Source organism: Centruroides sculpturatus, unplaced genomic scaffold, assembly GCF_000671375.1.
Source record: "Centruroides sculpturatus isolate CEXI.00-Female unplaced genomic scaffold, Cexi_2.0 scaffold306, whole genome shotgun sequence".
Taxonomy (NCBI): domain Eukaryota; kingdom Metazoa; phylum Arthropoda; class Arachnida; order Scorpiones; family Buthidae; genus Centruroides; species Centruroides sculpturatus.
This window is the reverse complement of record NW_019384504.1, coordinates 518,945-541,664: the sequence shown is the minus strand read 5'-3', so window position 1 is coordinate 541,664 and position 22,720 is coordinate 518,945. Positions and strand designations below refer to the sequence as shown.

General features: G+C 32.2%; 2 protein-coding genes across 2 annotated transcripts in view; both read left to right on the top strand.

Annotated features, from left to right (window-relative positions):
- LOC111622183 (tight junction protein ZO-1-like) overlaps window positions 1–10,832 on the top strand; it is a 72,841-nt gene extending 62,009 nt beyond the window's left edge. The window contains exons 34-36 of the mRNA XM_023364529.1: window positions 7,240–7,451; window positions 7,509–7,652; window positions 8,170–10,832. Coding sequence (XP_023220297.1) covers window positions 7,240–7,451; window positions 7,509–7,652; window positions 8,170–8,273 — 460 coding nt within the window. The 3' untranslated portion in view covers window positions 8,274–10,832. The remainder of the gene's footprint in view (window positions 1–7,239; window positions 7,452–7,508; window positions 7,653–8,169) is intronic.
- A 3,998-nt stretch (window positions 10,833–14,830) lies between these two features.
- The window catches only part of LOC111622165 (NAD kinase-like), a 69,059-nt gene continuing 61,169 nt past the window's right edge, over window positions 14,831–22,720 (top strand). The window contains exon 1 of the mRNA XM_023364506.1: window positions 14,831–14,966. Within this exon, the coding sequence (XP_023220274.1) occupies window positions 14,893–14,966 (74 nt within the window). The 5' untranslated portion in view covers window positions 14,831–14,892. The remainder of the gene's footprint in view (window positions 14,967–22,720) is intronic.

The window sequence follows — 22,720 nt, the reverse complement described above, 5'->3', positions numbered from 1 at the left end:
TATAAATGAACTTCCGATTTGTACCGCAAGTCACGTTATTTCAATACAAAAATTTTTTCCCGAACGAAGTAAGATACTGTACATAGCCGGAACGACTGTATTGCCGATAGGAAAAGTATAATGTACAGGGGTGAAACACTACTACTCTCCACGCAGGCAAGTGCTATGTGCTACCTGTGGCAGTAATGGCGCATCTATTTTATGCTATATCATTGTCGCAGTAATTCAGTGAATATAATATATATTTTTAAATATATTCTTTTTTGTAATAATTATATTTAGTTAATTATTTTGTTAACATTTTTGCTAATAAATGGCGCTACGTGTAACACAGTAAATCGAATGTAAATAAAATTAATTTATTTATAGAAATGCAATAGATATTTTGAGATGGAATGTACGACATGATGTAAGTTACAAGACTTATGAACACAGCTACCGAGTTTCGTGGCAATTAATCGAAATCCCTAGGAGTGTATAGCGAACAAACAAACAAACATCCTCATATTTATATATAGATAATATTAATGAAAATATTTTACAAAGAAAAACAGTTTATAAGTACAGTGGTACCTCAGGATACGAAATTAATCCGTTCCGAAACTGAGATCGTATCATGAAAATGTCGTAAGGTGAATCATCTTTTCCCATACGATTACATGTAAAACCAAATAATTCGTTCCAACGCGAAAAACATACTCAAATTAAAGCCAAGTAATACATTTAAAAAAATAACTGTAGTAAGAAAAACAAATGAAAAATGCGAACTAATGTAACGTCGTATGGTGAGTTTTTGTTCGTATCGTGGAGCAAAAATATGTTCGAATTTCATGTCGTATCCTGAAAATTTCGTATGCTGGGGCGGTCGTAACCTGAGGTACCACTGTACTTTGAAATAATTCTTTAATGCTCTCAACAAGTAACATAATCATTTCAAAATTTCATTATACACAGAGGATGTACCGAGAATATTTATCATTGCACAATCCGCCTTATTGACTGCAATTTCTTCGACCATCTAATAATACCTTTCGGTCGGTGTACACGTCGACGTCTTTTTCTACCTTCAAGTTCTTTGATATTGCGGTGTTCGTTCTATTTCGAATAATTGTCATGTTCGATTAAATTTATACAATTTGTACATAAAAAATAAATAAATGTTTATTTGAGTTTATTATGCAATGTTTATATATATACACATATATACAGTTATACACAATATTTATACTATGTAGAGTATATACCCCGCTAACTCGGACTTCGAATAATCGGGCAAGTCTTTACGAAAAATTGTACAATAATTTAAAATTTCTTGACAATAGAAAAATTTATAAATAGCGAATGTTTTCGATATCCGAAGTCTTTGCCCTATTGTGCTTTATGCGACTGTAGTCGGTAAGTTACTAAAAACGTGTAGGCTAGCCTACTAAAGTTACACGACAGTACTTTAGTGTAACTTTAGTAGTGGTGAACTTTTTTGAGCTCATTTCTCGTAAAAATAAATTCAGCAGCACAACCTATTGAAGTAAAACTCCTATATAGAACTGATCGTAAAAAATTACTATACTGTATATTCACCTTCTCGTTTTCCACGTCGTGGAAGAAAACACCTCGCTAACTCAGAGCTGACTTTCGTTGGATAAACTTCACCCACTATTAGACCGAGTTCGTCGGGATTTACTTTATATATAATCTCATTAACCTAACCGGAAACAACATCTGTTAAACAGCATAGAAATAATAAAAATTGGACGCGACGAATCAAAAAAATGCCACCATATTAAACACTGTGAACCACCACATTACATAGCTACCACACTGTCTGGAGGCTATGTAAAGTACAGTAAGCTGCGATTGCTATTTTGGACCATAGGCAACAATCCGTAGGTACGGAATTTTGGCCAACGTCGAATTTAGCTTCGTATTTATGAAAATCGTGCATCAGATGGTAAAATTTACATTCGGAATTTCATTCGGTTTGTGAACCCGCTTCGTTTTCTCCTAGCAGCAAGTAAAAGTAAAATATCATAAAAGAAACCACTGTCTCACAATATACCAAGAACACCGCCATGTTGAAGACAGATGGAAAATCACAGCATAGCTTTCTTTGTTGCCACCCAGTGTAGCTTACGTTGTGACCATCGTGGCGAGATTAGCGTAGCGGTCTGTGTGGCCGAAGTTTTATTTTATGACTCAATACATCATAACCATCTTCTGCTTTGAACAAGCTTCACATTTTCAACGTTAAAAATCGTGCGATTCTATTATTCGGATTATGTAAAATTCTGTTTTCTTTCTGTTTAGAATTATTAACAAAAAAATATGTAACAATATTGCTAAGCAAGGTTTGCAATGTGCACAAATCCCATTTGAAAAGAATTACAAAACTATACAGTATATTATATATAGCTTATAATTTTGTAAATTTTATTTGTCCAATTCCTTCTTAGTCTATTATACACATTTGTTTTCTAAAAATGAATAAAATACGTTATGTAAAAATAATGCTTTTTAAAAACACCAGCCTTTGAAAATCCGGCGCACGAGTCTTTTGCTAAGATGCTTAGCAATGTAAAGCAATCAGTTATCCAGGAAGATTTGCTTAAAAAATAACAATACAAAGGAGTAATTCCAAGTCACGTCAATAAACTAACTCGCGAAAAGACACATTATAAACTATGCGATTGCGATAGAAATGGGATCGCATGGGAATTTTCGTAATGTTTCGTTGATTTTCATCGTGTGCATAAAATATTTTGGAAAATTTCCAACTATGAAAAATTATTTATAATTTCTTTCGTACTTCGAAATTCGGCTTTAATTTCAATTTCGAAATTGAATTTCGTTCGCTCGATCTCGTGGAGCAGTGTTTTTCAACCTTCTTGAATACGCGACCCCTTTACAAGTTAAAAAATTCTGGCGACCCCCCACGGCCATATTAAAACTATGTCAGTGATTTTCTTTTACAGTATTTAATTTTCTTTCTGTTGAGATTTAAATATCGATCAAAAAACGAATTGTACTGTAAAATAAACAGGCACAGCCTTCTCACTGAAATTGTAGTTTTTTTTATTGTAGTGTAGGACCTACAAACACTTGTCTTTTTCTTTAACCCGCGACCCCCGTGTATGGCTTTGCGAACCCCGGGAGGTCGCGACCCACAGGTTGAAAAACACTGTCATAGAGTGATATTAATTAATCCGTGTTGTCTCTATTTTTAGGTATTTATATGCTTTAATTACTACTTTTATAATATTTACGTAATTTCAAAATTCTTAATTAAAATTTTCGTCGTCAGTTGACTTAAAAATCAATCCTTCTGATTTCTAAGTTAGAAGTATTTTTGGGTTATAGTCCTTAATAGCGAGGTTGAGGCCGAAGTTTTAAACGCGAAAACGTGTAAAGCCGGATGCACACATGCAGCGCGGCAAGGAAAAGCAGTGTCGCAAATGCATCTTCGCTGCGCGTCAGCAATTCGCTTACATTTCGGCGCATGCGTTCAATATTCAAGATGGCGAACGATACCGATATTGTCGCTATCCATGTGTTTACAAATTTTGTTTTGTACGGCTTGCTTTATTTAGTTAGAAGATTCGAACGAAGATTTTGGATTAAAGATATTTTCTTGGATCGATAAAGAACTGGTGTACAAAATACGCTTATTCCTCGATAAAGAATACTATTTCGAGTAAGATTCGGTTCTTTTGTTCCTTGAATTAAATTATATATGAGTATTCGTGTAGAATTTGTGTTAAATTTATTATCCTTTCCTCTTTATTCTGATGTTAGTTATCTCGGTTAACCGCGTCGAACATTCTGCCATTAAAACACCGCGCGATTGTATTTTCTCACGTGACTACCGGAGGAACTGTTATTGGCTGATAGAAACGCGTCTTGGCGGCGGTTGTTGCAAAAGATAAAATTCAACCAACTTTTGCGGCACGAGAAAAGCGGCACAAAATCGACTTCTACGGCGAGAAAAAGTGACGTCATCCCGCCGCTTTTCGTTGCCGCGCCTCATGCATTACAGGAAAGCGGCGCTGAACGTTCGACGTACACGTTTTCGCGTTTAAAACTTCGGCCTCAACCTCACTAATATGCGTACAAGAATTTTAATGATTTTTTTTACTCTTTAAATCCTGTTCACGCAGGAGTCGCAAACTGGCGATCCGCGGGCCGGATATGTCCCGTTAAGGTTTCATATCGGTCGGCGGTCTTAATGATTTCTTTACTAAAAATCAGTATTTCTGACATTTCGCGGAAATTAAAGCATAAAAATTCAAACGTCAGTCGTAAAGGCTTGGCAATAAAAGGGCCTTTGTTCGAGTCTTTTTTTAATTACAATATGTTTTGGTTTACCGAAATCAAAACATACTGTAATTAAAAATACTGCTCGCATTTGATATACAACTATTTGAATGGCCCTTCGCTGCATTTGAATTTGAGACCCTGCACTAAAATTTGGTGTAATACGGCAACGCAAACATTTGGACGATCTGCCAAGGGTAATGCTTCCCGAAAGGTTTTTCTATGGGAAAGTCTACTGCCTCCAATTTAGGTATTAGATACATGAATAAAATCCGAAAAACTACACGTAGACAGCCAGGCACGCGAACTACAACTAGTGTTCAATAGTTTTATCCACTCCGGCACCTGTGGACTAGCTCACAGAGAGGAGAGTAATGTATATAAGTAATCGATATGAAATATTGACTGATGTCCAAAGGTTCCAGACAATATTCAAAATGTTTTCAAATTTGAATCTATCTAGATCTTCTAAATTGACAGAAGCAATGGATTTGTAATACGCAAAGCAAATGCGGTCGTATCTCACGCGTCGTGTCTAACGATAAATAAAATATTTTGAAACAATAATTAAGTTACCAGTTTAAATTTCTTAGTTCAAACCACCCGATTCTTGCGGGTAGACAGGATCGCTTATGTTGGATATCTAGAATTAACATTTTCCCTCTTTAAATCTATTTATATCAAATAAAATCTATTTTAACTATGATTTTAGCTAATTTTTTTAATATTATTAATTATTATAAAACGACAAAAGGCTTAATTTTTAGGGCAGTGACAAGTTTTATTTATTTTTTTAAAATATAAATGCAGATAACAAATAAAATATTCATTAAGTCGGAACCCCACTCGAGACATATGACCCTCTCTCTATCTGCCCACCCTTTCGACCTTTAACTACCAAAATTTAATAGCATCAATTTCCCTTACATATAAGTTACCGTGCGAAATTTCGTTTCTTATTTTTACCCATCTTCCGATATTAAACGAAATGGACTCCAACACACATATACTCGTACATACATATCTTTGGAATTTTTTCCTCTTTGATATTTTTGGGCTTAAGAGGTCTCAAAACGTGGAGATTTTCAAAAATTTCAGAGGGTCAAATTTGACAGGATTCCAATACTTTCCCGTGTTATATACAGTAAATAACAGCTGGGAAAGTAAAAAATTATTGGAATATTACAATTTTTATTTTTCTTACCTTAGCAAACCCCCAAAAATGTTTCCAGGCCATCGAAATTAGTTATATAGCTTTCAGCCCGGTTCGATTTGATTTCAGTAAAGTTTTGAGCGCTATGAGCACTAAAATAACTGGATTCGATTCGAGTTGACAATTGGAAGTTTTTTTGGACATTTTCTGCTCTGTGGGCACTAAATAGTGTCTTTTAATTCAAGTTCGTGAGTTTGCCAGGCCGACAATATGTCAGATGGTAAGGAACAGAAACCGATCCTGTCAGATCGGTTCTGTTCCTTACCACAGAGGTGATGAGGTGCAGAGCGGTACGCTACCATTTTAATTAATCACTCGGCCATCCAATCGTCGTGTCGCTGAAAGTAGGGTAACAGGAATTGAAAGATTGTGCTCAATATTTTGAGCACAAACCACTTACGAAAATTTAATCTGGTCTCGAATTCGAATCCAAATCTCTATTATAAATAGAAAATCATTATGGTGAAAATACTTGTATTTGCTACCTCTATTAGTCCAACAATTCCTTTCGGATGCTCGCTGCTGCCGCAGTTTCCCTCTGGTTGATATTTTACGAATTTAGCAGTCTGACAGAATTACCGAAAGATGGGCACGAAATCGTTCCTTCTAATTGAAATTATCGGATAACCACAACGAAAGTTTTTAATGAGTACACGTAAAGTAAATGCTTTAACGCAAGGAATTAGAGCTCAAAGAATTTTGAGTGCTTTAAGTTACGACTGGACCGGTGTAAAAAGAGCGCCGAAACTGGACAGGCAAAATTTTTTCGATTCATGTCAACCGAAAAGTAACCGAAAAGAGTTGAACAGCGTTTAACTTTTCTGCGCCGCTTAGCTTGTTACATCAACGATATGGCGCGGAATCATGTCAATTCCAACGTGCGGTGGGAAATTAAAACTGGCATATAGTAGTAGAAATCCTGACACCAATTTAGATGCATTTGTAGATAAAGAAAAACCATTGCTTGTATACAATAAATCGGATCCAAATTGTAAGGGATATCATATTTTAACAAAATCTCTGGTTGACTATTGCAGCAAAATTTTCACGGAAATTGTACACCATAAATTATTTTTTATTCACTTGGTTTGAATAATTTGAATAATCTTATTACTTTAAATATTAAATATTCACGGAAAATTCTACACTCATTACCCCAAAACGATGTGCTAGTTTTTCGGTTATTTCCAACAACGTAAAGTCTCCTGTAAATAAAGTTAAATAACAGCATAAAAGCCATCCATATTGGGTTTTAATTACTTTTTGGCCCACTGGAGTGCGTCTGGTTTCTGTTTGTAGAATCCTAAGACAAAACAAAAACTGAAATTAACTGAGAATGTAAAATAGCTCGCCATTTCTGTTAAAGATTTTACGTGTGTAAAGTTGGCACGCTGCTCAAAATTCTTTAGATTAATGGTGTGGAAATTATACTTTATTGTTTACCTATTACTATTAGATTGCTTTTTTCCTAAATAGTCAGCCTATGGTATTTGTAGAATAGACTATATACAAGAGATTGTTGAATTTCATAATTGGGATATAGAAGGATTTTTTTAAACGTTTTGATTTTATTGTCACAAATACTCGATAAATCCGAGTTGCAATTGTAAAACAAATACATCCATTGGAGTCAGATGCCATATCGCATCGGGCCTGAAATTTCGAGAATAACATTTTAGTCTGGTTATTTTTAATACTCGTAAATGTTTGTCCAACAGATCGCCGTCTCCGGCTTCCTCCGACATCGAACGCAATGTGGTGGCAACGGCCAGAGGAATCTTCGATCACACCGGAGGAACTTTATCATCCGAGGAAACGGGAGTCTGCATTGTTATTCCGCCTGGAGCACTCCCCGAAGGAAAGGAACAAGAGATCTTCTTCAAAGTGTGTCGAGAGGACAAGATGATGCCTCCCCTGGATCGAGATAAAGGTACTTCCGTTGAGTCTTCGTTCGCGCGTATAGACTAAACTCTCGATTTTGTTTCAGGAGAAACTCTACTCAGTCCATTGGTCATGTGCGGTCCCCCCGGATTGCACTTCGACGTTCCGATCCAACTCAAAATGCCTCACTGCGCTTCCGTCAATCCCGAAAATTGGTCGTTTTCTCTGAAAGCCAGCGACACTCCAGACGGTACGTAATCTATCTCTCTTCTTTCGACTGTGCGATTATATTATATCGATAAAACAATTTTAGCTATGATTTTAAGCAAACCTAACAAATTTATACGGGATTCCGGATCTTCCGCAAACCGCTCTGCTCACAATTTTGATAGTCGAAAAATTTGTGTTTAGGAACATATGGTAAATGCTTAATAGTCCAATAGGAATTAAATAATTTTTGTACAAATTTTTAAATGATTTACACATCATTGTCTCGTTCTAATCGAGAGTAAAAAATCGTTGTTTGCGATTTGGTACTCCGGGCAATCGTCCATACTTATGTGAACGAAATAGACACCAGTAGCGCGAGTATAATACATAAGCGTAATTATGAACTTGTTCAATCAAAAACTGGACTAATGAATTTCGAAAACATTTATTACCGTAGTTCATTTCTTCGAATTTCAAAGTTAGGAAAACGTGTCAAGAATTTAAAAAAGTAACCATCGATGATCGGGAATAGTTCATTAAAACATTGTTTTTTTCAGGTCGACCGATAGAATGGCGCAACGTGACTCTGGATCACGAAGACGGAAAAACCGAGAGCAGTGTCGACGACAATTTCGTCACAATCTCAGTAGATCACTTCTGATTCTCTCGACCGGATACTACGATGCTGAGACGAATAGATGCTTATCGTTTCGATCGACACGAGATTATTAATCGTCTCTTTCTACTTTGCGAAATCGAATGAAACGACGATCGTTTGTAAAAACAAATCACGCCGATCGATTTTCCGCGGAAATAAAGATTACAACGAACGGAAATGCTTGTTATCGACGGAATTTATTCGCCCATAGAAGTAACTCCAAACAAGATTTTCGAATCTCGTAACGACTATGAAAATCTTTTGGATCTTTAAATTATTCCACTGTTTGATAGATCTTTTCTTACAAGCAAAACTGTGTTCGAATTGCGTCTACAACAACAGAATCCTAACCGATAACGACAGTGTAATCTATCGTATTCATTCATGGTCAAAGTGTTCGCAAGTGCCAAATGATGAAACTTTATCTAGATTTCTGGACGTACCAAATTACATCCAGAAATTTGATACATCGATTTCACGTGTTACAATAGAAATAAACAATAAAAAATGCTTTCTTATTATATAAAGTGACTAGATTTTCTGAACTTCAACTCGGGACTCTGGTAATTGAAGGTAGAAAATATAGGGTGCGAGGTTTCGTTGCTAATATGTCCAAGCCGGGACACCAAAGAACCAAAGACCGGGACTATCTCGGTTAATTGGGGACGTCTGATCACTATTATTACAGTAACTTTATTTTTCCGGCTGTTATAAATAACAGAATGAGGATGGAATTAATGACGATTTTACAATTTTATATAAAACTCATCTTTACCCTCAAAATTAAGCTTTTTGCCATTTTATAATAATTAATAATATAAAAAGTTTTAAATAAACTGTCATAACAGATGGCTCTACACATAATGTTAAGTTTTTTGACGGGAAAGTTATGCAACTCGTTTTATATGAGCATACAGAAAGTATAAATACTTGATCGTCATTGAGCCACCCAGAGTATTGAGAACGCGAACAGTTATAAAATTAATGATGCTTGTTATTGCTCGATGCACTCCGCGGCCTTTTTAAACCCACTGAGTATATGATCAAAGAGCTATGTGATGAAACGTGATTCGATGATAACTTGTTGTGTAAAACAAATAGACGTTACATCTTTAAAACAGACAACACCATTTGCAAAATATATTCTTTAAATAATATAAACAAGTGATTTGAAAACGTAGAAGTCTGTCTCCCAATTGCTTTCGCACACTTTGATCATAAATTCGAAAAGTTATATTTTAATGATTCAGCAGCGCGTGGCAAAGCCATCTGAAACATAAGATGGATCATGCAGACACTCCATTCTCTGACTTAGATAAGCTTTTAGGCCTAAAAGAAATAATCATTTTGATTTTTGATGCTACCACAAGGAATTAGCTCTTGGCAGAATTTAAAAAATAGCTGGTGGTGATGAACTGAGTATAGGCTACACTTGGCCGAACTAGTAACAGCGATGTCTTTGAATTCACTGAAATTCTGGTTTAAGATGCGGAAAATTTCCCTCGATTGTATGAGAAGCGCAAAATTATATAGCCATAATAGTCTTTCTGCAGGTACAAAGCAACCTCTCCATCCGTGGAAAGACTATTAATTAACAAAGCGAATAAAGACAAAAATAAGATATTAGGAAAGCTATTTGAAAAATCTTTTTTTTCACTGATAGTGTGAGAACTGGTCTTAACTTCATTACAATTTCTGTTTCATTATGTTAATTTGTAATCTTCGATTATTACTGTACATCTTATTGGCTCTGTTGTACTGCTACTCCAATTGCTTACCTTACAATCTTTATTTTATATAGTCTTATAACTTGAAATTTCACTTTTACAGGCTGCCTCCCACGTGATCGCGAATGAAAAATTTCGTAACGCCATATTAACGAATGTAGTTTCGCTCTTGCGCGATACAGAAATGTAAGCATTCCGGCTTAACGAAGACCGTTCACTATGACATAAAACGGCACATACCGTAATCTATAACAACAGTATTGTACATACGATAACAAAACTAAGCTAGTTGTATTTAGACTAAACCTGAAGGTCGTATTTTATCTTTACAAATTAGTAAAGATAAAATACAATTAGCAGGTTATCTTTATTAATAATGCTTCGACGATCGACGACTAAATATTTCTATTTAATGCAGTTAAAATATACGGACTTCGGACTCGTGAAGTTTTAGATCGAGTGTAAAGTCGATCGAAACTGAAAAACCCTAGATCCGTCGAAAACTCTTGGTAACTCATTTCTTACACTCCTTTATAACTATGTTTTCACCAACAATCCTTCATAATTCTATTGTTATTCTAACTGCAAGAATATGAGGCATTTTTTACTTTTTAACTATGCGATTGATCATTAAAATTAATCATGTTCAATTGCATCTCTCTTTTCAAAATTATAGTTGAAAATTTTTTAAAATTTGTATTTACAAATACCAGGGAATCAATCGGCATAAATGAATTTTCGTATAGAGAAGGTGGTATTATGGAACACTGCAGGTATTATGGAACCACCCCATTTCGAACTGATAATAAAGGCGAACTGTAGCAGATTGTGGCTGAACTGAACTAGGCAGACATCCATAGCGAGGGGAAAACCCGTTTTACTTCAGTTAAACGGTTGTCCGTATTTAATCAGCAAATTTGTTTTTTTTTTTTTTTTTCAAAATTCGCAAGTTTTGAATGCCAAGTGAATTTAATTATTTTTAAAATATAAATCGTGTAGTTGTAGGTTCACTGGTGCATGTATTCCGTTCCAGAGACTTAGGGGTACATATTAATCTGTGCGATTTTCACGTTTTTAAAGTTTGGTGCCGACAGGAATTAAGTTAACCCAAGACGGAGATGCGTGAAATATGGACCCCATTGGTGCTTTTAATATGGAACCCAACTCCCCCCGTGTTCAGTATTACCAACAAATTCAAACCATAAAATAATGTTTTTACGTTTTTTATTTATGAAAACATTTTTTAAATTTAAATACTATCTTAACAAGAAATAAAATGTAAGATAACAATCGAAATAAATGTTTTTTTTTTATGAAAAAAAATATCGTCTGCTTACAAAATAGCGAAACTGAGCATGCCCGAAGTGACGGTATCGTCTGGTAAAGTAAATAGTCTACAGGTAAGTTTAAACTTTTATGTTTATTTATTTGAAAAATAACAATAAATGCAGTTGTGATAAATGGGCATACTGTTCTTGTGCCAATATTGAAGTGATGATGACTCTCCTTTTGACTTGCCTGGTTTTAAAGATGGCACTGCTTGTCTGTTCGCAGATGATAGTCTTGGGAAGGTGTGGGTGCAATGCCTAATGTGCGCTATGTGGGCGCATAAAGATTGTGCTGATGTTGAAACGGAGCATTATATTTGTGATTTTTGTAAATGATTAGCTTCTTCTTTCTACATTTCTTTATTATTATTATTATTATTAAATCATTTTTGCGTTAAAATACATTGGAGTAAATGATTTTGTAATTATTTAACATTCTTTGTACTTTCCTATTTGTTTTTGGCTACGTTAAAGCATTTTTTTGAAAATATACAGTAAGGTTCCGTATTACCACCCGATTTTCTCTAAGCCTACTTTCTGACTTTTTATACAAAAGCCTTCAAAAACCATACTTATAGTTACACTAGCGAAAAATCCAATTAGGAACATTTAGTTTAATAGTTACAAGTACTTTTTGCACAAAAAATGTGTGTGTAGTTATGATACCTCGTTTACAATTCACTAAAATGTAATTGGGGTTCCATAATATCACCTTCTCCTCTATATTGTTTTTCTAAAAATTTCCGTGAGGTCCCTATCCCTCATACCCGGCTGCTCCATTGTGAGCTTGGCCGAATCCACGTTGAGTATGGAATAAACACCTTAGTACAGTATCCATAAGACGAAACAAACATCAGATGCATTGTTTTAATTAAAATATGTCTACAGGTGTTTTATTTTGAAACTTTTGAACGTATGAATACAATAGAAAAAAATCGCTAAATTTACAATTTTTATTTAGTTACATTATACTGCATAAAAATTCATTTACAGATCAATTATTATTTGAAAATTTTAAAAGAAACATATTGTATATCGTTTTAAAAAACACAATGTTTTTACATTCGATGCTATTAAATATCACAAAATGTATAATTTTATACAAAATAAGATTAGTTATACTTGGTAAATATGTGAGTGTGATCGAATCCAGAGATATTCTTGCATTTTTGTAAAACTGGAAGACGATCCCGAATTACAGTATCAGTATTTGACAAATTTCATTTACAACAAGAGGAAAAACATTGTTTTAAAAATAAGTTGTTACTAATATCACTTTTATAGCTATTAGAAATATTTGGATATAATTAATATACTAAAAATGGAATGGAATAAATCTCTGATTAGTAAAGAATTCTGAACCGTACCCATGGTCTTGTTTTAACGCATTGTTATGTTTATAATTTTTCGTATTCATTTCTCACAGTATTACCGTGAAATTTTGGTTCGGCAGTATTTAGTTATCGACACTCTATTAAAAAATGTACATAATTATGGACTATACAAAACGTACTCGCATTCTCTTATATAAAATGGTTAATCATTTAAAAATATTCACAGATGAAATAAATGACAAACATTTCTTTTTACACAAATGAAAACTGTACACATGGCACACACATAAACTATTAATAACATAATAACATAGTTATTACAAAATAATAATTATAGGAAAAACAACTCGAGTGTCGGGATTATCTCCCAAATCTATACGCTTTGTGAGCATTATTATGATTCTGTACAAGGAGGACCCAAATATTGGACGATGCTGACGCATCTTCATTCGGTACGATACCCGTGTCGCATAATGATAAAAACACGATCAACGATAACCGATAGATTATGTAAATAATAAATACGAGCGCAAGGAGAAAACCTGGCGTGTAAAAAATAATGGCAGTATTGCGAGCGCAACGAAGTTCGTACGTCGACCTGAGAGAAAAATGGTGGGATGTTACAAACTTGGTAGAGAATAAATGCTATTAAAATACCAAATTTGTACCTAACATAAATATTGCGATACTAAGGTTATTTTAAAAAAATGTTTTACGCATAAATTATGTATAATTAATCGTAACAAAAATAAAAGATGTTATAAAAAATGCACGATCTCGATTTTCCACTAAGCGATACATTTTTATCGCAATTCAATATAATACAAACAATATACAGACAAGAATACGGAATACAAATAATTTATGTTAATAAAACTCGGCGGATAAACGAAATGAGTGTGGAATACTGTTTATGAAAATAATTCGTGTCGATAAATCCTACGCTGCTATTCCTTCTGCTTCGTCTTCCGAACTACTACGCGTATTGACCGAAACCATTTTGAAGTGTTGAGCCGTTAACATGTCGTCGTCATCGGAAACTTCGTACCTAAGAAACGAATCAGTCATTTTAAAAATTACATATTTATATAAACATTAGTAAAGTTGATGAAATAAACAGTTATTCATTAAAAACACGCAAGTGGAAGTATACCGACAAAAATATTTTAAACCGGTCTTTCCTTTGTTGAATATATTTTTATACGATTAGGGTACAGAAAGTTTAGTACAATTAAATAATTATTTAAATTTCCATTAATGTAACGAGCAATGCAGGAAAGATATCAGATGAAAAGCAATGTAATAGCGAACTTCATAAGTAACTTGGTACTTATGACTTGGTAATAATCATGGTACGAAACATGAAAAATATTTAATGAGGAAAAGCGAGTAAATTGAAATAATACGTTAGATATTTATATTAATATTATTTTAATTTGTTATTTCTAAAAAACGATTAATAACTCAATTTACGTTTTATCCTCTGCATATGTTTGTATGGTTGATAACTGATGGATAGAATAGATTAAAGATAAAATACAAACTTTCCAAAATCATTATTATTATTAACTAAGAAATAATTTGAAATTCTTTTATGTTTTCATTAGACTTTTTGAAAGATCTTTGTCTAGAGATCTCAAAACTAAAAATATGTAAAAACTGTGGAATATGTTTCANTTCTAAATTCTTAAAAAGTGCTTCATAATTTTTTTTATAATTAATTTTAAAATTCTTAAAACTAGTTATCGATTTTAATAGATTATTGCTTTAAACGAGTTCTCTGCGAATTTCGTTGTGAAATAATTACATTTTTGGACACAGAAGCTATAAAAAGTTTGGCATATCAGTTAGTAAGGTTATTCTAGCATCGTTCGGAATTAAGAATAACCGAAGGAAAAAAAAAATGCAATTTTGGAACGAAGACTTGTAAGAATAATTTTGATAAACCTGTTCTTAGAATAATACAGGTAATAATCCTGAAAATATAGCAAATATACATACCGGGTCAAAAAAACTGGCTCCTAAATTCAAAAAATATTTCGGACGAAAAAAAGTCAGCGCAAATGTTGCTATAGTGGCATTATATCAGCAATTATAACGCTATTTAGATCTCGTTAAATTGCCCGATATTCATTTGATTTTTAGACTGATCATGCGCAATGATGGACTATATATATGACGTCACAAACTGAGTAATAGTCGAACGGAACTTGCGCAGACAACACGCGAAAAGATGGAAGCCGAAGCAGAAATCAGAGGCAAAATAAGTCAATTGGATTTTGTGAAACAGAAATACTTCAGTTTCAGGTAACTTTTTAAATATTTTTAATTATGTAAAACAATATATTTATACTAATAGAACATATTTTATGTAAACAATAATGAAACTCAAAACTAGAAAAAACAAAAGTATTTTTATTAATTGTTTGTGATAAACAGTGAATGGCTAAGATTCATTAAAGTTAGGATACAGGAAAATGGGAGAAGTCTAGATCAGAACTTCTTAAACTATGGCTCACAATCCCATTAGGAGTTGCATAACAGAATTTGGGAATCACAAAAACTTTGGCAACTGTTCATGAAGGATGTCACCTGAAATGTTCCTCTGTCAGATTCTTTAATATGGCTTAGCAAAAATAATTACAAAAACCATTTTGATTTAAAATATTTAATTAAAATTAAAAATTGCATTATGGATACATGACAGAAAAAGCATTCATATGCCTTTTCTTACTGGGATCTGCTATGGGCATACTTTTCAATTAAATCTATTCTCCTGTTCAGTTTCATTCTACTTGTACTATCTTTTACTTCTGCACCAATGCTTTACTAGCCCAAGTAGACTAGTATGTGTTTCAAGAAGTAGAAGAGGCTAAGATTGATACAACAGGTCAAGTGAGACATGAGAAAAGCAACCTGCTCAAGTTACAATCTGAGTTAGAAAATGACAATTGCATAGAGTAGCCAAATCAGAGAGGGAAATAGAAGAGAAAACACTAGAGAGACATACTCTAAGGTGAGAGTAGACAAGAGACAAGGTCTAACAAGTAAAAAATAGACCACATGAAAAGCCAAACTCTCTTGGATGAGTTTGTCAGTGAAAGATTGACCCTGGCTAACATTTCAAAGACTGTATTATAAACGACTCAACTGACCAGATAATATGGTACAAATAACTCTTTATTAATACAACTAAACACTTCTACATCCAGCTGGTTACCCCGAGCTCTCTCGCTCGCTTTCTGTCCCGCCACCTCGGCATCTCTCGATTACATTTCCTTTGTTTTAAATTGTCAACATATATTATATTACATTTAATGTTTATCTAAATCATCAACATATATTACATCTCCCCTTTCTCTTTTACGGCTGGTAATCCAGATACCGTCTTGGGATTCGTACAGGTCTGCCACTACGGGTTTTAGGAAGGTCCTCTTCACCAGATGGAGAGTTTTGTTTGATTTCTAGCGTTGGATCATAAAGTTCCCTATTCCTGGATCCTGTTCCATTTTCCGTCCTGGGAGTTTCTTCCTCGGGAGTATTCTGGTTGGATGATCCAGTCGATTGCTCCTCATCGANTTTAAAAAATATAATATTCGATTTAAAAAAAATAATAAAATATTTTGCTAATTTCGTAGCAATTAATCGATTTTACGGGTGTAAGAAATATATATTAATCGAAAACGCGTCATATTGCGTCATCGTTGCAACAGACTTACAGAAATATGAAATAATAACAAGGTCATACGTATCATAAATAGGTTATAATGTTTACGAGTGCCGTTTTGTATAAATTATGAATTTATCTTCTCCGAACGGTGGCATTTAATATAGTCTTTGGTGAGGCGCATTATTAATAGAGGTAATATGAGATGAGTATCGTGAAAAACTGGTCTACTATAAATGTTAAACATGAATATCATAAATATCGTGTTTCGGAATGATCCTTACCTGCTCAGTAACTACTGTTGTTTTAATAATAGCCAAATTTAAATGAATAAAAAAGAAAGAAAGAAAGATGATAAATGAATTTATTAAGAGTGATGCAACCATGAAGTAAAAACCAATTAAAATATAATAGTTATGAAGGAACCTGTTGCCACCTATATTACGAAGTGAACTTTTTTCCATACTAATTAGAAATAGCTGTGTTGTTGAAGCATGTTTATAAAGTTATTAAAATTTGTCATTTTTTTCTTTGTTTTAAAATTGCAAAACTTTTTTTCTATAAAGTTTCGTAACCTACCCTATAATATGTTTAGTTTCTATATTATCGTAAGCTTTAACCATGATTTTTCGATGTAAAATATTAGTAAATAATATACTGATAAGTTTTAACGCGAGTTTTTAATGTATAAAATGATTAAGTAACACAAAATTTATATTTTATTTCAATAGTAATATATGCCTATTAATATTAAAATTTATACATTAAAATCTGAAATATGTTTGGAATGATAATCTACAGTTTCCAGTTTAACAAATCTTTCAAAAATAATTTTCAAGTTGTCGCTCCTAGCTATGTCTTGTTTTTACGTAATAATACATTTTAAACATCGCTCAAGGTAAAATGACAATAGATCCAAATTGCAAGATCCGTGATGTTCATTTAATATAGTAAATTACGATGATAATTTATTTATTTAGAAGATTTAAGTATTGTTATTGTTTCTAAAATAAATATTTATTCGTAAGAAGGGATCTTATGCTGAATGAATTTAAAATTTATATTCATAGGTAAAAATTGTATTTCCTTTTATCAAGGAAAAGCGTTCAAGGAAATTTCTGAGACATTTTAACTTTCTTATAAAATTCAAGAGAAAGTCGAATTTTTTTATTTTTATAAAATTAAATTATAAAAAAGATCATTCAAACATCTTTGGCCACCCCTTTTCTTGCGATTCGTGTTAACTTAATCCACAGTTATCAATAAAAATAAAATTTTATGCTTAATTTTTATTTCATATTTTTGCAATAAAAATTTATTATTATTACAAGTTTATATTGTTTATGAGAGACAATTATATTCAATATTTATTTGAAATATCTTGTAATCGGAGTGAAGTTATTTTCTGCAAAGTTTACAGTGTATAATATATTTATTATATGCACACTTGTGACAATTTAATTTACTTCTGTTAACGTAAGAAATGATTTAATGATGAAAAAATAGTAGATAATTACAGGTTACTACGTATTTATTAGGAATGTCGACTTTAATTATAACTTATTCTGTTAATAAGTTACAATTATTTTAATAAATATTTAGATAAAAACTCTGAATAGTTTAAACTCGACAAATATTTTGTATTTATAACTTAATTTATAACATTTATTGATAATTTCATGCACAGAATATATTATTTATTAATTGGTTAGGCATGATGAATCTAAATGTTTATTATGAAGATATAGACTAAATTTGAATACATTCAATATCTACAGTTAATTTCAGAAGTTCTATCTTGAGACTCAGTTAATCACTTCTTTATACATGGAAATAAATTTAAAAAACTAAATTTTGTTTCTGAAAATACAGTGAAATCATCAAAGTAACCATCCCTTATGAAGCCATTATTGCTCGGAACCATTGGTGATCGCAGAATAGAGGTTTTATTGTTATATTTTAACAATTTGCTTAGCTTAAAAATGATATATCAAAATTCTACTAAATGAAGCTATTGTCAAGATAATGTTTAAAGGATTCATATTAAATCATTTGAAAAAATAATTAACAATTAATAAAAAAGTTAATATACAGCATATAAATATTAATATTATGATAAACAATACTTATTATCATGTATTTTTGGTTTTAAAAAATATTCTGAATAGATCGATTGAGTAAAATTCTTTTAAAATAAATATTTAGAATCCAATATTACTAAAAAATACTTTTACATTTGAGCAAATCGATAACAAATTACTAATGTAATTTTGTTAAGTTGAAACGAGATCAAATCATTTCATCTACATAAATACAAATAGAAATCTCCCTAAAGAGCCTCAGAAACAACAATTATAAACCCACAAGGGCCTCCTTACATGTAACTTTTAGGTCTTCTTTATTCAGTTCTATAAAATTAATAGAATAGCCACCTGATACCTTTTTCAGAGATGAACCATTTACTTGTCTACGAAAGAAAAGACGTTATTGTGTCTGAACTATTGTGTAGTGATCTCATTATTAAAAGAATACAAAACAATGTTAACATGGTTAATGTAAATAATTATTTTGTTTAAATGTTTAACTCTTAAGTAGTCATTGTTCCAAGGAATAATACAAAGATGTCGATTGTCGACTGTTCATGACCTAATTTGCTAAACAGAAACGTAACACTACAACTAGATCGAAATTAAGGATAAAACTGATTAAATATTGACTTTCAGACTTCTTTAAAAAGAGTAATAATAAATATTTTTTATTAATTAAAATTTTTAATAAAGGAAATTTAATCAATATATCAGGCTGAGAGTTCATTTTATTTATGCGAATCTTACTTATATCATTCTATCTCATCACGCATCTCTATAAATTTATTTTATATTCTCATAAAGCTCTTGAATTTTAAAACCCGAATTATTTATTTAAACAAGGTCTGAACTCATTCTTCACTTCTCTTATACATGTTTATCCTTAAAGAGGCCCATTAGGTATTCCAGAACTGGGTGCGCCTCTACGTAAGGTTGAACGCGGTTTAAGTTAATTATAACAAAGACAAAAAGAAAAAAAAAGAGTGATGTCGTTGACTGGTAATGCCGTTGTGAAAAACACGTTGACAAAGGCCAAGTCGAACCAGTTGTTGCGGCACTGACCTCTAACCCGGTGTGCTATACTAATGTAAATATATTCGTGTCTCCAGGTGAGATGGTATATCACCTTTTCTTCCCTATAATTATATCTTCATCCGTAAGCGACCCGGACCTGATACTTCGTTTTCAATTTAATTGGCTTCTGCTAGCGTTTTAGTGCCAAGTAACCATCTTAATTGAATGCCTTCTTTGGTATAATCATTGGTTAAGCTCATTTAAAGAAGAACGTGATAAAAATGTCACGCAAATCGTGACGCCTAGTAACGTTAATTACAGATGGTTTATATTTCAGGTTCTTTGTTCTTAACGTGTAATAAAATCAAACCTGAGGTGTTTAGCCGTTAAATGTTTTGTTGGTAAAATGTTTAGTGAGCTCTAACATTTTTTCCATATTCAGAATTGGCATTTTTTAGAAAATAAAATAAGTTTTCTATCTTTTAAGAAAAAATTCTGGACATATTTTTGGTTTTAAAAAATATTCTGAATAGATCGATTGAGTAAAATTCTTTTAAAATAAATATTTAGAATCCAATATTACTAAAAAATACTTTTACATTTGAGCAAATCGATAACAAATTACTAATGTAATTTTGTTAAGTTGAAACGAGATCAAATCATTTCATCTACATAAATACAAATAGAAATCTCCCTAAAGAGCCTCAGAAACAACAATTATAAACCCACAAGGGCCTCCTTACATGTAACTTTTAGGTCTTCTTTATTCAGTTCTATAAAATTAATAGAATAGCCACCTGATACCTTTTTCAGAGATGAACCATTTACTTGTCTACGAAAGAAAAGACGTTATTGTGTCTGAACTATTGTGTAGTGATCTCATTATTAAAAGAATACAAAACAATGTTAACATGGTTAATGTAAATAATTATTTTGTTTAAATGTTTAACTCTTAAGTAGTCATTGTTCCAAGGAATAATACAAAGATGTCGATTGTCGACTGTTCATGACCTAATTTGCTAAACAGAAACGTAACACTACAACTAGATCGAAATTAAGGATAAAACTGATTAAATATTGACTTTCAGACTTCTTTAAAAAGAGTAATAATAAATATTTTTTATTAATTAAAATTTTTAATAAAGGAAATTTAATCAATATATCAGGCTGAGAGTTCATTTTATTTATGCGAATCTTACTTATATCATTCTATCTCATCACGCATCTCTATAAATTTATTTTATATTCTCATAAAGCTCTTGAATTTTAAAACCCGAATTATTTATTTAAACAAGGTCTGAACTCATTCTTCACTTCTCTTATACATGTTTATCCTTAAAGAGGCCCATTAGGTATTCCAGAACTGGGTGCGCCTCTACGTAAGGTTGAACGCGGTTTAAGTTAATTATAACAAAGACAAAAAGAAAAAAAAAGAGTGATGTCGTTGACTGGTAATGCCGTTGTGAAAAACACGTTGACAAAGGCCAAGTCGAACCAGTTGTTGCGGCACTGACCTCTAACCCGGTGTGCTATACTAATGTAAATATATTCGTGTCTCCAGGTGAGATGGTATATCACCTTTTCTTCCCTGTAATTATATCTTCATCCGTAAGCGACCCGGACCTGATACTTCGTTTTCAATTTAATTGGCTTCTGCTAGCGTTTTAGTGCCAAGTAACCATCTTAATTGAATGCCTTCTTTGGTATAATCATTGGTTAAGCTCATTTAAAGAAGAACGTGATAAAAATGTCACGCAAATCGTGACGCCTAGTAACGTTAATTACAGATGGTTTATATTTCAGGTTCTTTGTTCTTAACGTGTAATAAAATCAAACCTGAGGTGTTTAGCCGTTAAATGTTTTGTTGGTAAAATGTTTAGTGAGCTCTAACATTTTTTCCATATTCAGAATTGGCATTTTTTAGAAAATAAAATAAGTTTTCTATCTTTTAAGAAAAAATTCTGGACAATGTTTATTAATATTCTAAAATTATTAAATTTTCTGATAAGTATTGATTAATCTCTCTATTGTTATCTCCTATTTAAATATATATTTGTTAATAAACTTTCTACGTTTTGAATTTCTTTATCTTGCCTATTTACAAAGTATTTGACAATTTAAAATTTTATTTTATATTACGTCAAACTATAAATCTACGTTGTAAAATTATATTGTATTTGCGGTAGTTTGTCATAATAAAATAGGCACGTACTAAGTAAGATCTATAACGTTTGGGTTGGATTGGATTGATGGGATAAAAAAGTATTTTCAATCCTTTTCTCATAGTGGCATCTACAACTTGGTAATTTTTTCTTACAGCACCCTTCTTCTTTATCTGTGTTTAGTTATTGGCTTTTCGTACTTTTAGTAATAGACGTAAGAAGTATTATGACACTGCTCAGCCACTATATTCCTCGACATCCAGACCCAGAAGTGGCTGAGTGAATAAAACCACTAAATACTGGTAATTGATCGTGGATTTGTGTCTCACTAACGGGCTGCCCATGTGTTTTCCGGGTTTTTTTCATCTGTTTAACACTTAAATGGGGCCAGTTTCCCATAGAAAGTCCTCTGAGGTGGCACTCCTTCTTGGCAGATCGCCTAAATATTTGGTTGCCTTCTTCCACCAATCCATCTCGCCACACCCTAGTGTGTCGCGAAACCTGGTTGAAAACCACTGGGTAAAGGTCTGATCTGTTAGAAGATTAATTTTTTGTTATTTTCATATCCAATAAAATAAATTTACATTTTTGGATAATCAATTCCGTCGAGGTGTCGACTGTATTAATATTAAATAAAATTTTACGTTTATTACAAGTATACAGTATAAAGAGATTCTCTTAAAAATTGTATAAAATTGTAAACTAACGAGGACTTTTCCCTGGGTTCGGAGAAAACTTAGTGGTTCCTACCCTATAAATGAATTATTTTTAAGAGTGTTACTAATTACTAATAAAGAAACGTTCTACGAATTTTATTTATTTAAAAAACTTGGCAAAGGTTCTACTTTATCTCCGCACCGTATATAAGTTCTCAATGGTCCTGTTGATAATTAATTTTTTTTCTTTATTCCTTGGAAATCTTTAGATATATCTCTATAAAATTAAATAAATAGAATAAAATACATGTCAAGAACTATAAATAAAGTTTTGATCTATTATAACTTTCTATTAATCTATGAAATTTATTAAACATGTAATAAAAATTTTAACATATTAAACTTTTTAGTTGTATTTTATATACAGTATATTATTTAAGATTTTTAATAATATATTATATAATATATATTCTTT